The 14,906-nt window shown below is 36.6% G+C and overlaps 1 protein-coding gene across 1 annotated transcript; it reads left to right on the top strand.

The window, feature by feature from the left end:
• Window positions 1–13,955: 13,955 nt before the first annotated feature.
• On the top strand, window positions 13,956–14,906 carry LOC308418055 (olfactory receptor 52D1-like; the record flags this gene model as incomplete). Its single annotated transcript, XM_080913387.1, has 1 exon — window positions 13,956–14,906. The coding sequence occupies one exon, from the start codon at window positions 13,956–13,958 to the stop codon at window positions 14,904–14,906; it is 951 nt and encodes a 316-aa protein (XP_080769513.1).

Below are 14,906 nucleotides of genomic sequence, written 5' to 3' on the forward strand. Positions count from 1 at the left end.
GAGTTGTCATATTCTTTGATTCTCCTAGACAGACTCATGTTCTTGTCTTAGTGGGTAGTTCTTATCCTTCCCTGTGAAGTGCCAATTTGCAAGACTAGCTGGTTTGTCCCAGCATTTGATTAATAAATATGTTCTTTAGACACTTTCTTATATTTCAAACTTGAAGGACTGTTAGAGTAGACTGGAAAGGCTACTCCGGGAGAAGGTCATGTGGAAATTTCTTTCATACCTTCACAAAGGTCTCTGTCTTTCTTTTCTATTTTCTTCCACTCCTGCATGCTTGCATTCATTTGTTTCATTTGCGTTCGTATTGTGTCTGTTAAGTATCTTGAAACATTCTAATTTTGGAAGATAAACCAAGAGCCAAATTCACTCAAACTATTTGGCTCTGTAAAAGTTATGTTCCTACATACTCCTCTAAAGCCACAGCCCTGAGTTTAGAACATCTATTGCCAAATTATTAGCTGGATAATTTGCCAAATATATGAGATTTATTGGAGTGATGGCCAAAGCAAACACCCATTTTCAAGAACATTTTCCACAGAGCCATCAGCAATGCCTCATTGACTATCCTACATTAACTCCAAGGTAAAGGAACCCAGTGCAAGAAGTATTCACACCCACTTGACCTATTTGTACTTACCTGGCACTGTAGCTAGTTTTGTCTTTTCAGTATACATTTTGATTTTAAGGTACTCTTTTAAACATCCAATATGCCTTTTTACGAATCTTTGGCATAACTCTCCTCCTTTGAAAAGGAAAAGGTTCATATGAGAGGGGAATAACCACTTTTCACATGAGTCTAGAAGAGTGACTTACTAAAAACAAAATTCAAGCCTAGCAATAACATACGTGCAGTCAAAAAGAATCAGTTTACATTTTTACACATTTATATTTTGTAACTAAAAAATTGAAGCAAAGTGAGCCTTAAGGAATGGCTGCTGCTGTAAGCAAACGTGACGATCTTTACAGCTCACTCATTTCCGAAAGTGCTTACTCCAACAGAAGCACTTTCACACTGAAAATGCCAATCCACCAAATGCCCATCTTCTGCATTCATGTCTTGTTATTAAACCCTATCAAAGTCTTAGCTAGAGCAATAAAATAAGTAAAGGAGATAAAAGATACAGGTAGATAATGTGAAGTCAAGATACCCTGCTTCGCATCTGATATTCTATCCTTAAAAGCTCTGAACAACTCCACCAGACACCTGCTACCCTGAGAAGTACAGCAATTTAACAAGATAAAAAATGAACACATAATTAAGGAACCATCTGTATTCTTCCAACAACCAGACCAAGAGAGAAGTTTTCCTATTTAATCAGCCTAAAAATATATCTTGAAATAAATTTAAGCAAGGAAGTCAAAGACTTGAATACTAGGTTAAATTTTCTGTTTAAAATATTAATTCCATTTAAATATTTATTTGCTTACTTGTTTTACGTTAATTACAGAATATGTTACATATCTGTGTATTATGTTTTTATGTAAGTGTAATTAATTTTGCTTTTATTTCCTAAATAAAATTATTAGATGACAGGAATGTTATCAGACAGAATGTTCCTAAATACTTTATTTATCTTTGTTTTGGAACCAGTATTTTTTAAAACTTTATCTTTTCCAATAATTTCATTTTATTATAAATTTTGAATTATTTTATTTTTGTCTTTATTTAAACTGCATTCTTGATTAAGTCATAGAAATTATAAAATTTAAAACTCTTGTTTTGTTGGCTATTATTAAAAGTTTCAGACTTCATCTTTTATTTTGTGTTAAAAACCAATTTGTAACTATTCTCTGTGGAAATAAATAAACCTATAAGTTATTTTTTTTATTTTTATCTTTAAGCTTTTTTTCTTAAGCAACTGTTTACCTCATGTTATAATCTGGAATTACAATTTCAGATTATAGAAAAGCAATAACTAAAGATGTTTATTTCTTGATACATATCCTTAACAATTTATTTTTTTTTAAAATAGTCATAATTACCTACTTTCCCTGAAAGTCACAGGTTTTCATAGGCTATCTGACATATTCCAAATCGTTTCACTGTAGCCTTACAGTTTCTCTTTGGCTTGCTTTTATTTAAATTTTCTCTTTATATTCATATTTGCCTCATTTGTCTTTGTATGTGAATCACAAATAGAAGTTTATAGAATTTCGATCATTCTACTCTACTATTTTCTTACTTGTTTTTAATTTTCTATTAAATAATGTTGTTAAAGAAATTCACTTATACAAATATGAATTCAGTTCTTAATATCATTTTTCTGTTCCATAGGGGACATGCTTATTTTTGATGTAACATTTACCAATATATTGATGATATATACATGTATATTTTGGTTAATTGCATACTTTATTTATAATTACTGGTTTTGTGTGTGTGTGTGTGTGTGTGTGTGTGTGTGTGTGTGTGTGTGTGTGTGTTTCAGGGGTTCATGATAGACATTTAGAGGACAGAAGAGAAATTTATGTTGTGTGTTCCTCCTGTTGACCTTCATGTAGCTATCAGTGACTAACTACAGACCCCTGTCTTGTGTGTGCATGTACGTATATGTTTGTATTCATATTCAGTATTAAGTATGTTGTTTCTTATGAAATTCTATTTATTAACCATTTTAAGAGCTTTTTATGGTTTGTTTATATGTTTGTCACAATCTATCCTCCGTGCATTTCTTTCAATATTAAAAAATAAAATTTGAATTCTTTCATTCATGAATTTTTCCTTTCATCTTTAAGAATTTCATGTTTTGCCTCCTACTCTCTCTCTCTCCTGCTCTTGCTCTTGCCTTCTTATACCTGCTGTTCCTTTGCCCTGCCCCATTCCCTTCTACCCTCTCTTTCTATGTGCTTAAGGCCAGCCTCTAATTTTCTACTCTCTCTCTCTCCTGCTCTTGCTCTTGCCTTCTTATACCTGCTGTTCCTTTGCCCTGCCCCATTCCCTTCTACCCTCTCTTTCTATGTGCTTATGGCCAGCCTCTAATTTTCTACTCTCTCTCTCTCTCTCTCTCTCTCTCTCTCTCTCTCTCTCTCTCTCTCTGCCTCTACTACCTTCTTGACTCTATTCCCCATGCTCTCAATAAACTTTATTCTATACTAAAAGAAGAGAATTGTATGTTTTGTCTTTAGAATTTTATTTTTTTTCTCTCCTTTAAATATAAATATTTTCAAATACTAACTTTTTTGTAATTACTCATGATTATAATTTTCTGTCTTTCTCACAAACACATACCCACACACATCTTTTAAGGATTCTAACTGCACATATTTAAACTATATATTGTATTGTATGTACTTTCTTATCGTATTGTTAACGTTATAAAAGCTGTATGTGATCTCTGTAAGAGTGGGTTTTCTTTGCCTTTTTGATTTCCTGTTTAAATCTCAAAGCATCCTGACTAAGCACTTTCAAAATAGAATTTCAAAAATGAGTATTCTGATGTGGAAATAAGAAAGTGTGGAGTGGTAGAATAATTAAACATACTAAATTTTGTTGTAAAGAAGACTGTACAAAGGTTGTCATTCAGTCAACTTCAATGTAAGAAAACATTTCCTGATTATCTAGGGGACCTAATATAATCACATGGATCATTAAAAGTGGAAAAGAGAAACATAAGATTGAGAGGAGATGCAGTGACAATAGATGGCTACAGTCATGTCACAATAGGACGAATATTACTCCTGAAGCTTATCTTGAAAACCCTGAGCCAATGAGCAAACTATAGAAGAATGCAAAACAACAAAATGCATTCTCCCTGAACACAGGAGCGCACCTTGAAACATACCACCTTTTTAACCAACAGAACAAGAAATAGTAAATCTATATTCTTTCAGTCATTAAAATTTTGTTAATTGTACTCTACCAATAGGACCCAGACACACCTTGAAAGGAAAAGATGACGGGGCGCCAATGAAAGGAAAAGATGACATCCCAGGTTTCGGCACCAATGTTAGGGGAAGGATGCCATGGAGGTTTGGTGAGGCATGGGGGCAAGGGAGATGCCTCTGGGGGGGCATGTTGGGAATCCCTTCTCCCTGAGGGACCAGCCACACAACCATATAGTACAGGATAGAGTTTATTCAGGTCATGGGAGACTTAAGAGGGTAGTAGAGGCAGAGAGAGAGGGGGGGGAGGGAGTAGAGGCCAGCCATGAGCAAGTGGAGAAAGAGGGGGGAAGGGATGGGAAGAGGAGGGTTGGGGTGGGAGAGCAAAGCTGCAAGAGAGCAAGAGTAAGAGGCAAAAGAGACAAGAGAGAGAGAGACAGAGAGAGAGAGAGAAAGAGAGACAGAGAGAGAGAGAGAGAGAGAGAGAGAGAGAGAGAGAGAGAGAGAGAGAGAGAGAGAGAGAGAGAGAGAGAAGAGGAGGTTGCAAGCAATCCCTGTTATAGTGTCAGGTCCCTGGGGTGGAGCATACCTGGCTACTGCCAGGTAACTTAGGGGTGGGGTTTACAGAATCCCAACACAGCTATTCTCTCAAAATCAACATGATAGCCAATTGGCTGAAGGAAGAAGAAGGGAAAGATTTGTGACATCCTAAGGTAAAGATCTTTTTCCAAAACTGCCATTTTGTCTTATTGACAGTATCCTTTGCCTTAACGATGCTGATCCCCCTCCCACCTACCTACTCCCACCTCATCCCTGTGGTATTTCCTATACATGGGGTAACAACCCTTCACAGGACCAAAGGCTTCTCATCCTACTGATGCCAGACACTGCTATACTCTGCTCAATATACTGCTGGAGCCATGGGTCAATCCATGTGTACTTTTTGGTCGGTGGTTTAGTCCCTGGGAGCCCATGGGGGGGTGTCTGATTGTTTGATATTGTTATTTTACCTATTAAGTTGCAAACCCCTTCAGCTCCTTCAGTCTTTTCTCTAACTCCTTCATTGCTTAGTACGGTGGTTAGCTGCAAGCATCCTCATCTGTATCAGTAAAGCTCTGACAGAGCCTCTCGAGAGACACCCCTATAAGGCTCTGTCATCATGCCCTTTTTGGATCAGCAATAGTGACTTGTATGGTGGCTGCATATGGGATGGATTTCCAGTTGGAGCAGTCTATGGATAGCCCTTCTTTTACTCTCTGCTCCACTCTTGGTTTCTGTATTTCCTCTCATGTCAGAAATGAAAAATTATTTAAGCCCGCCTTATTAAAAAGATAGAGGAATAGGAATAGTCAAAGTTGTCTTGGTGTATACAGATTAAACATAATGATTTTTAAATATCAAAATTGCCACAAGGCTATTTTCTTAGCTCTTGAGTTATTAATGATTTAAGGTCTAGGTGTACCCCACTCTGAGGGTGCTATACACTTATTGTTTTTTTTTTTTTCCTAAGGACTGAGGCTTTCACTTTTTGGCCTTTCTTTTTTTGTGAGCTTCATATGGTCTGTGAATTGTTTCTTGGATATCCAGAGTTTCATTGTAACTAGTAAGATTTCAATGCATACTATCAAAACTTTAAGAAAATCAAGTACTAACTAAAATATATTCATATCGTTTTATGCCAAAATGCTTTTAACAATCTGTACAGGTATTTTTGTTTTTTTTTTCAAATAATGTTGTAAAAAAAGAGGCAGAAATGTATCTGGATTTAAAAATAAAATCTCAAGCAGTTGTCTCACTGGCATAATTACTGAGAAGAAATAGATCAGAACTCGAGACCAGAGTTCACTATGGATCCAGGCTTGGTCACTCATGTCCATCAGACTGGGACTGTGGACGCCGAGGAAGATTGACTGTGATATCGGGGTTTACTTTGACTTCACAGTGATTTCCTATCTATGTTGTGCTCCAAAAGAATAGCTGGATGTTTTCTTTTTATTTATTTTTTCCTTTTTAGAAAAAGGGGGCGGTGGCTAAAACTAAAAAGAAAAACAAAACAAAAGAATAACAAATAAAAAAGAAAGTCTGTGGGTTGTAAATGCTTTAGGACCTTAACCAGGAGGTTGTCTACTCATTCACATCCATAGTTCACATAAAAACTATATTGTATTTGTATAACTCAGAAGCATCACACATCAAGAATCATAATGACATTGCTTTAGTGTAATGTATGTCTCCTCCATAAAGTGAATCATCACACTTTAAGTATTCTTCAGTAAATTAAGCCTAGTGTTTTCCAGGAGACTCTTTTTACATTTGGCAGATTACAATTTTGGTATCATTAATATTTCATTAATCAAGATCACTCACCCTGTTATTTTGTCACCACTGGTGCAAATTTGAATGTCAATGAAAAGAAAAACAAGTTTCAACAGCTGCTAGACAGCAAAGTTACTTACCCACAGATTGACAACAACTTGGGTAGCAACAAAAGGCCTCAAGGCATTTAGTTCTGAGGTGTATTGTAATGGCTTCCAAAGCTAAGAGATGGGATGAGTGGTATAGCAGAATTGTTTCATGTATCCAAATAACGTACAATACTACTCAATGCGTTAATGAATAGTAATACTTTTAAGAAAAGAGATAACAGAATAGTTAGCATTTGAATATTCTCAGTATGTTAAACACATGCTTGAAGAAAAGGCAATTTGCTCAAGAAGACTGTGATCAACAAAAGAAAACTTTAATGTGTTCCTAATGGTGAATCACAGATCTGTGAAACCTTACCTTTTTATCACTTTTGGTCTCTCCACACCTGGCTTCCATTCCCTCTACATGAAATGGTGTCTTCTCTGTTTGTTTTTAATAAAGAGTATTTTTATAAATAGTTGGCCTTGGAATCATGTTTCACAATAGTGGCTGTCACCATACCTGTAATCTGTCTGCTTTCTTTGTGTTTCTGTATTGAAAAACTGTATCCATTGGCCACAATTTTTTTTTGTTTGTGTAGCCAGAAAAGGTTTTTGCATAAACAAACCAACATGAGTAAAAATCTAGGGGAAAATGCTTCTGAATTTACTTTTTTGACATCCTTCTTCTGTATGTCTAGGGCTTACCCTTAAGTGTGGTTAATATTCAGTGAGATTTCACTGTAAAAAAATAAGTTTTCCTTTGCAAGCAGATGCCAATTGGAGGTGGCTACTCAATTGGGGCTGGGAGCTCACGTCCACTTCCCCTTCTCAGTGCTGGGTGCCTGTCTGGCTTGACCTTGTGCAGACCGTGTCTCAGTAAGTTCATATGTGCATCAGTCCTGTGTGCCTGGAAGGCACTAATTCCATGATAGCATACATCACTTCGTATAAATCTTTCTGCCTGCTCTTCCTCATAGCTTCCTAAACCCCAAAGGGTAGGGTTTCATGAAAACATCCTATACAGCACTGAATATTCCAAAGTCTCTCAGTCCTCAATCATTTTCCACTTGTGGCTTTGCATGTTAGTTCCCTTCTACTGAACGAAGTCTCTCTGATTATGACTGAGTAAGGAACTGACTCACGGGTGTAGCAGAATATTATTATGAGTCATTTTGTTGTGCTATTCCTTTAGCAAAATAAGTTGTGGTATTGAGGTTTTTTACTAGGCCCACAGTCCATCAGTCTTATCTGCTTCACTGGACAGCTTCTAAAATGATAGAGGAGAGCTGCACTACTTATAGGTATAATATTCTTTAGAAAGATGTTTGACACATTTCTAGTCAGTAAAATAGCAGTAATAGGTTCTCCTCTACAGTATATAGGTCAGGTTTGAAAATTTGAATTTCTACCTGTGGAGTGGGAGTGTATAAACCACAAAGTTATTCACCACCTTCGTGTCACTGCTGTGCCAGTGGATGTACATTCCTGGCTGGTCAATATTGTAGTTAGCAGTGATCATAACTGGGTAAAATATACTCATGACACCACCCCCACACACAAGGCCTGTATATCACCTTCTGACACAGAGTGTGCTAGCCAGGATAGAAGAAGTTGCTAAGGAAGTACCTGCTTTGTTTTCCCCACATTCTATGATGAAAATATGTGGTATCTCCTGCAATAGACAGTTGCTATCAAGTTCTAGAAGAAGAACAACAGTGATGGCATTAGCTTATATTATTTTTAAATATCTGGGACACTCCATCCATTATCACCAACTTGGAAAAAACAATCCAACAAGTAATACTTTAAATATTGTGTGGTAACATAAGCTTGACCCATCAGAGGATTTTCTCTTCAGAGTTTCACTTTGGTCACAGGGCACATACTACAAGTCACCCCATTCTATCTTGGAGAGTCTCTCTGTAAATTTTGTGGAGAACTCCTGTCCATGCATTCATCACACACTCTAGATAGATATAAAGATTTTCAGACATACATCATGTGCTTGTAGGGAAATTTCTCTTTCTTTGGGGAAATGATTTAACTATTATATCACAAAACACTTGTAACTCATCACATATGAAGTTTACCTAATGAAGTCATTTTTTTTAACCAAACATGTGACAAAATTCTGCCTCTCAGGAGCACTTTACATTATTTCTGGACTATATTGATGGACCATTGGAAGGTAGGATGATGGAGGAAAAAGCTGAATAACAGTGTACAAAGGATTTTGTGTATACTATGAGCTTTAAAAGCAATGAAAACAGAATTTAAGAGAGTTACTTGGCCACCTCTTCTGAGGATACCTATAATGGCAGATTTTATATGTTCTTACTACTTTAAATGAGCTGCCTATATTCATTTGGAGTGTAAATGATTGTTAAAAGGGAATCTCTGAATCATTATATATATATACATATATATATAATATCTTGTCTCTATAGCATATTAAATAGATTAAATATATATAATAGATATTTAACACACATATAAAAATACAACACAATATACAATAATAAATATATATATATATATTATTTCTAAGGTTTACATTAACAAAACTTTGTCATAGTAGGATTAATTGTCAACTTAATAGAAGCTAGAATCACCTGCAAATATGTTTTCTGACCCAGACTAGCTATGAATATGTGTGTAGCCCATTATCTTAATTAGGGTAATTCATGTGGGAAGGCCCAGCCCACTGTGCATTATCACATTCCCTGAAAAGGGGCCGTGAGCCATATCACATGGAGAAATCCGGCTACAAATAAACTAGCAAGCAAGGAGGTATACATCATCAGCTCTCTCTGTTCCTGAGTGTGGATGTGATGGGATTGGTTGATTACATTTATTATTCCTTGACTTCCTTACAGTAATTGATTGTAACCTGTACTTATAAATGCTATTAATGCCATCTCCTCTAAGGTGTTGTGTTGTTCTTGTTTTTGTTGTTGTTGTAGTTTGGTTTGGTTTAGATTGGTTTTGGGTACTTTTGTTTTGGTTTTTGGTTTTTGTATTTGTTTTTATCTTTTTTGTTGTGTTTTTTGGTCAGGATATCACATCACAAAAACAGAAGTGAAACTAAAAGCCGACTTTTATTTAAAATGCCTGAGTTTCTATCTTTTCATTTCATGGTCATTTAAAATTACACATTGAGGTTCAAACTATTTTAAAATACTGCTGAGAGGGATGCTACAGAGACAGAGGATGCTGCACAAGTCTCCCTGCCTACTCTGCTTTCTGTAGTCTCCTGTTAGTGACATGTGAGTCTAGAAGATCTAAAAGTTGTTTCTAACCTCAAATCTCCAAATTTCCTTTTTCTTTTGTTTTGATTTTTCTGAATTTTGAGAGAAAGTCATCCCAATCCCTATGCTATGGGAGCCAGAGACATCTGCAAATGGTCCAATATGGGATTCAATCACAAAACATAGAAAACTATGGTAGAAACCACAACTTAATCAAGCATAGTTGATATTTACCCTGATGCTTGAAGAATTGGTTCTAAGGTGATGTATACACAGAAACTCTCATTATGTGATCAGGTAAGTGTATATGGGCCAAACAGATGATTCCTGGTATCCACTCGGAGCATTCAATCATGTACTTCTGTTGAATTTTTGGGACAACTCATCCTACTTGGTTTTGTACTAGCTGTGTAGAATATAGCTATCTTATAAGCAACAGGAATATATGTAATTGTAGAGAAGAATAAGATTGAGAGGTCATGGTTAGTTCAATTTTTCTTCTCATGTGAGTGTTCAGAATATCATTTGTGATGGTCTAAAAGGAAAAAAATTGATTTGAAGGAGTATCTTTATGTAATTTTTAAAACATTGAACTTTAAAAATACACTTGTAGTCAATTAATAGTGAAGGCATTAATATTGTATACTGAAAATATTAATCATTTCTATTTATACCAACGTAATTAAGTAATATTATTAAATAAACTGCTTGAGTAATTTAACAGTGCAATTTAGCATGAAGGTCTAGAAGTTAGTACCTGATATAAAATTCAGGTTTATCACTTATTACCTTTTTAAACTTATAAAGTTATCGTGACTCTATTTAAGAAAAAAAATAGAACAAATTTATGAATGCATACGTGCAATGTTTTCAGAAAAACAACTGCCTTTTTGATAATCATTGGTAGGTTTAGAAGCAGGATAATATACAATTGAGTAACTTTGCAAGTATTTGTTTATTCTTCAGATTCTGATTCTAATTGCTTAAAAATTTCATTGCTTAAAAATTACAAAACTATGTTGACTTAGGTATCCAGCTATTTCTTAATCAAAAAAGAATACCCATTTCAAAGCTCTCTGAAAGCCACATAGTGCAAGTGAGCACATAATTTGTATTTAAAACTTCAAATAAAAAAGGTATGTAAAATGTATTATAATTTGATATTGACACTGAGGCTGTAATGCACAGAATAAACCTGACTCTTTTGGATACTGATGTTTTATCTCCATAAACAAACTATAATGTAAAACTATCAATAATGGTGAATATTTTAGGAATAGCATCAGTTGAGTTTTAAGCATAGAGATTAAAAATAGTTTGGGTATCTTGAGACTGACACAACTTTCAAAGTCATGTACTAATGATTTGCTTGAAACTAGGTAGAATCATCAAATTATAGCAAGAGTCCACACATGAGAACCAGGCAATGAAAAAACACATGAGGTAAGAAAACTTTGCCAGCCAAAGGTTTGGTAGAGAAGATTACCCGTGATTCACTTAGTTTGACTCACAGATAAGTGAAAAGAAGTTTCAATAATTAAAATGGAGTTCTAATTAACTTATTGTGGAAAGTTGCCTGGCAAGGACAAAAATAAAAATATTGCACAATGAAGTTCCAAGGATGACACCTTGCCTTGTTTCTCTCCAAATGTATATTTTTCTGACCACTAGTACTGTTATGTCCAGTGATTCTCAGGTAGACGTGAATAACTGTCTACATGATCATTCACCCACTACTATTGACAGATGATCCCATGTACTGGCTTTCCCATATCACAAGTATGTGTACATGGTCATTTGGAATTTAAATATTGTGGCTAAAATTTATCTGTCTATCATCTATCTATCTATCTATCTATCTATCTATCTATCTATCTATCTCTCTATCTATCTATCTATCTCTTTATTTATTTATTTATTTTTTACTTACTTCTCCCTCCCATTTCTACAATCCTTCCTCCAACCTCCTACTCTTTCTCCTCTGAGTAGATGTATGTGTGTGTGTGTGGGCGGGGAGTATCCCCTTCCGTGGCACATCAAATCTCTGTGAGGCCAGGCAAATCCTCTCTCACTGAGGTTAGATAAGGTAGCTCAGCTAGAAGAGCATCCTGTAGCTAGCCATAAATCCCACTGGGACACCAACTAATTCAACACTTTCAATCCAAAATTTATCCTTTCTATAAGAAAGGCAGGGATGGGAGGGGAGAATGAAGCAGATAATGAGGGAATGGCCAACCAATAACAGGCTCAACTTGAGACCCACCCCATGGGTAAACACAAATTTCTGACACTATTAATAATAATATATATATCAATTTCAATTAATTAATTAATTATACTTCAAATTTTATTCCCCTTCCAGGTCTACTCTCTAACTGTTCCACATCCCATACCTCCTCCCCACACAATCCTGTTCTCACTCCACCTATCCCACCAGACCTCTCAACTCCCTGGGGCCTCCAATCATTTGAGGGTTAGGTGCATTTTCCCTGACTGTGCCCAAAATTCTGCTGTATATGTGTTGGTGGCTTTATATCACCTGGTGTATGCTGTCTGGCTGGTGACCCAGTGTCTGAGAGATCTCTCTCAGGGGTCCAGGTTAATTGAGACCGCAGGTTTTCCTACAGGGTCATCTTCCTTCTCAACTTCCCCCAGCCTTTCCCAAATTCAGCCACAGGGTCATCAACTTCTGTCCATTGATTGGGTGCAAGTATCTGCATCTGACTCTTTCAGCTTGTTGTTGGGTCTTTTGGAGGGCAGTTATGTTAGGTCTTTTTTTGTGAGGTCTCCATAGCCTAAGTAATAGTGTCAGGCCTTGGGGCCTCCCTGTGAGCTGGATCCCATTTTGGGCCTGTCATTGTTCCTCCTTGTCTTCAAGTGCTCCTCCATTTCCATCTCAACAGTTTTTCAGACAAGAATAATTATGGGTCAGAGTTTTGACTGTGGGGTGGCAACCCCATCCTTACTTGATGCTCTGTCTTTATGTTGGAGGTAGGCTATACAAGGTCCCTCACCCCAGTGTAGGGCATTTCATCTAGGGTCCCTCACTTTAAGTACAGAGTCTCTTACCTTCCAGGTAACTGGTACATTCTGGAGGGTCCTTCCAACTTCCTACCTCCAGAGGTTGCCTGTTTCCATTCTTTCTGCTGGCCCTCATGGCTTCAGTCCTTTTCCTCCCACCCCATACTAGACCATGTTTCCATCTCTCCTCCCTGCTCCCATCCCTTTCTCTCCCAGGTTCCTGCCTACCTCCTTTTCCACTTGTGGTTGCTTTCTTCTTCCTCCCAAGTGAGACTGACTTGTCCTCACTTGGGCCCTTCAGTTTGTTCACCATTTTGAGTTCTGTGAACTGTATTTTGGGTATTCTGTACAATTTTTGACTAATATCCACTTATTAGTGAATACATACCATGCATGATTTTGGGTCTGAGTTACCTCAGTCAGGATGATATTTTCTAGTTCTATCCAATTGCCTGCAAAACTCAGAATATCCTCATTCTTAATAGCTGAGTAATATTCCTTTGTATAAATAAATCACATTTTCTGTATCAATTCTTCTGTCATGGCACATATGGATTATTTCCAGCTTCTGGCTATCACAAACAAAGCCACTATGAACATAATAAACACATGCTCCTGTGGCATAGTGTGGCATTTTTTTGGTTATATTCCCAAGAGTGGTATTGCTGGGTCTTCAGGTAGATCTATATCCAATTTTCTGAGGAGCCTCCAAGTTGATTTCCAGAGTGGTTGTACCAGTTTGCAATCCTACCGGCAATGGAGAAATGTTCCTCTTTTTCCACATCCTAGCCATATGTGTTGTCACCTGAGTTTTTTATCTTAGCCATTCTGGTTGGTGTAAGGTGAAAATATTTATTATTAAAAGAGAGAAAACTAATGAAAGGAAGAAAAACAAATTCTATATCTAGTCCCTCATAAAATTCTTCCTTTACTGCAAATGTTTACTCCCTTATACTATATGCCTTACACAATCTTCAATTTTTAGTAAGTATCACATTTTTTCCAAGGGAAGATAGTAGAATTTCCAGTCTTGTAAAGCTTTGTTTTTATGCTTACATGACTTCTTCATTTGCATCTCTACATCAATCATACTATAAAACATAAACTCATATAGCAATGACTAATACATAAATATAAAGTAATATTAACACATAAATATAAACTATAAAAGTTGTTTGTGTGGTTGAGGAGAACAAAGAGTTCAGATAATCCCTTGGGAGTGAAAAGTTTCCAAGAATCATTACAGATATGAACTGTTTCAATCTGAGTGGTGAACTTTCAAAGGCAATTTAATTCTGTAATTGTAGGTAATTCTTTTATGTTTTTATCAATTTGTTTTACATTTAAAGTAACAATAATTTATTCAGCACAAAAGGTATGGTCTGTACCTTTAACTAATAAGATATTTCAAATGTAGAAATTATTTTTAATCCTTTTATAGGAAACATCCATGAAGAGGAAGCTAAGACATTTGACAAGTGTTATGTCTGTCTACAATAAGTCTGATGTCCATCCCTCAATCTTCATCCTCATTGGCATTCCTGGGTTGGAGGCAGCACACATCTGGATCTCCATTCCCTTTTGCATGGTCTATGTTTTAGCTCTGGTGGGAAATTGTTCACTTCTGTTCATCATCAAGACAGATTCCAGCCTCCATGAGCCAATGTACCTCTTTCTCTGCATGTTGGCAGTGGCCGACATCATAGTGTGCACTACAGCTGTTCCCAAAGTTCTCAGCCTCTTCTGGTTTCATGATGGCAAAATTCACCTTGAAGCTTGCCTCACTCAAGTATTTCTGATTCACTCTTGCTCTACCATGGAGTCTGGCTTTTTCTTGGCCATGGCCTTTGACCGTTATGTAGCTATTTGTAACCCATTAAGACATTCAGCTATTCAGACACACACTCTAACTGGAGGCATAGGTCTAGCTGTTGTCCTTCGAGGAATAGCCCTTCTCAGTCCTCACCCTTTCTTGCTACGTTGCCTTCCTTATTGCAAGACTAATATAATTTCTCATACTTACTGTGAGTTCATGGCCCTCATCAAGATTGCTTGTGCTGAGACAAGCATCCGCAGAACTTACAGCCTCATTGTTGCCTTTCTCACTGGTGGGGTGGACTTCATAATGATCATTTTCTCGTATGTACTCATACTCAACACAGTTTTCCACCTGCCCTCCAAGGATGCCAGACTCAAGACTCTGGGAACCTGTGGCTCACATGTCTGTGTTATCTTAGTGTCCTATACCCCAGCCTTCTTCTCCTTCCTCACCCATAGGTTTGGGCACAATGTTGCTCCCCAAGTACATATATTTGTGGCCAACATCTATCTTCTTGTACCACCCATGGTGAACCCCATTATTATGGTGCGAGGACCAAGAAGATATGAAAAAGATTTCTAA

Source organism: Micromys minutus, assembly GCF_963924665.1.
Source record: "Micromys minutus genome assembly, chromosome: 2".
Lineage (NCBI taxonomy): Eukaryota > Metazoa > Chordata > Mammalia > Rodentia > Muridae > Micromys > Micromys minutus.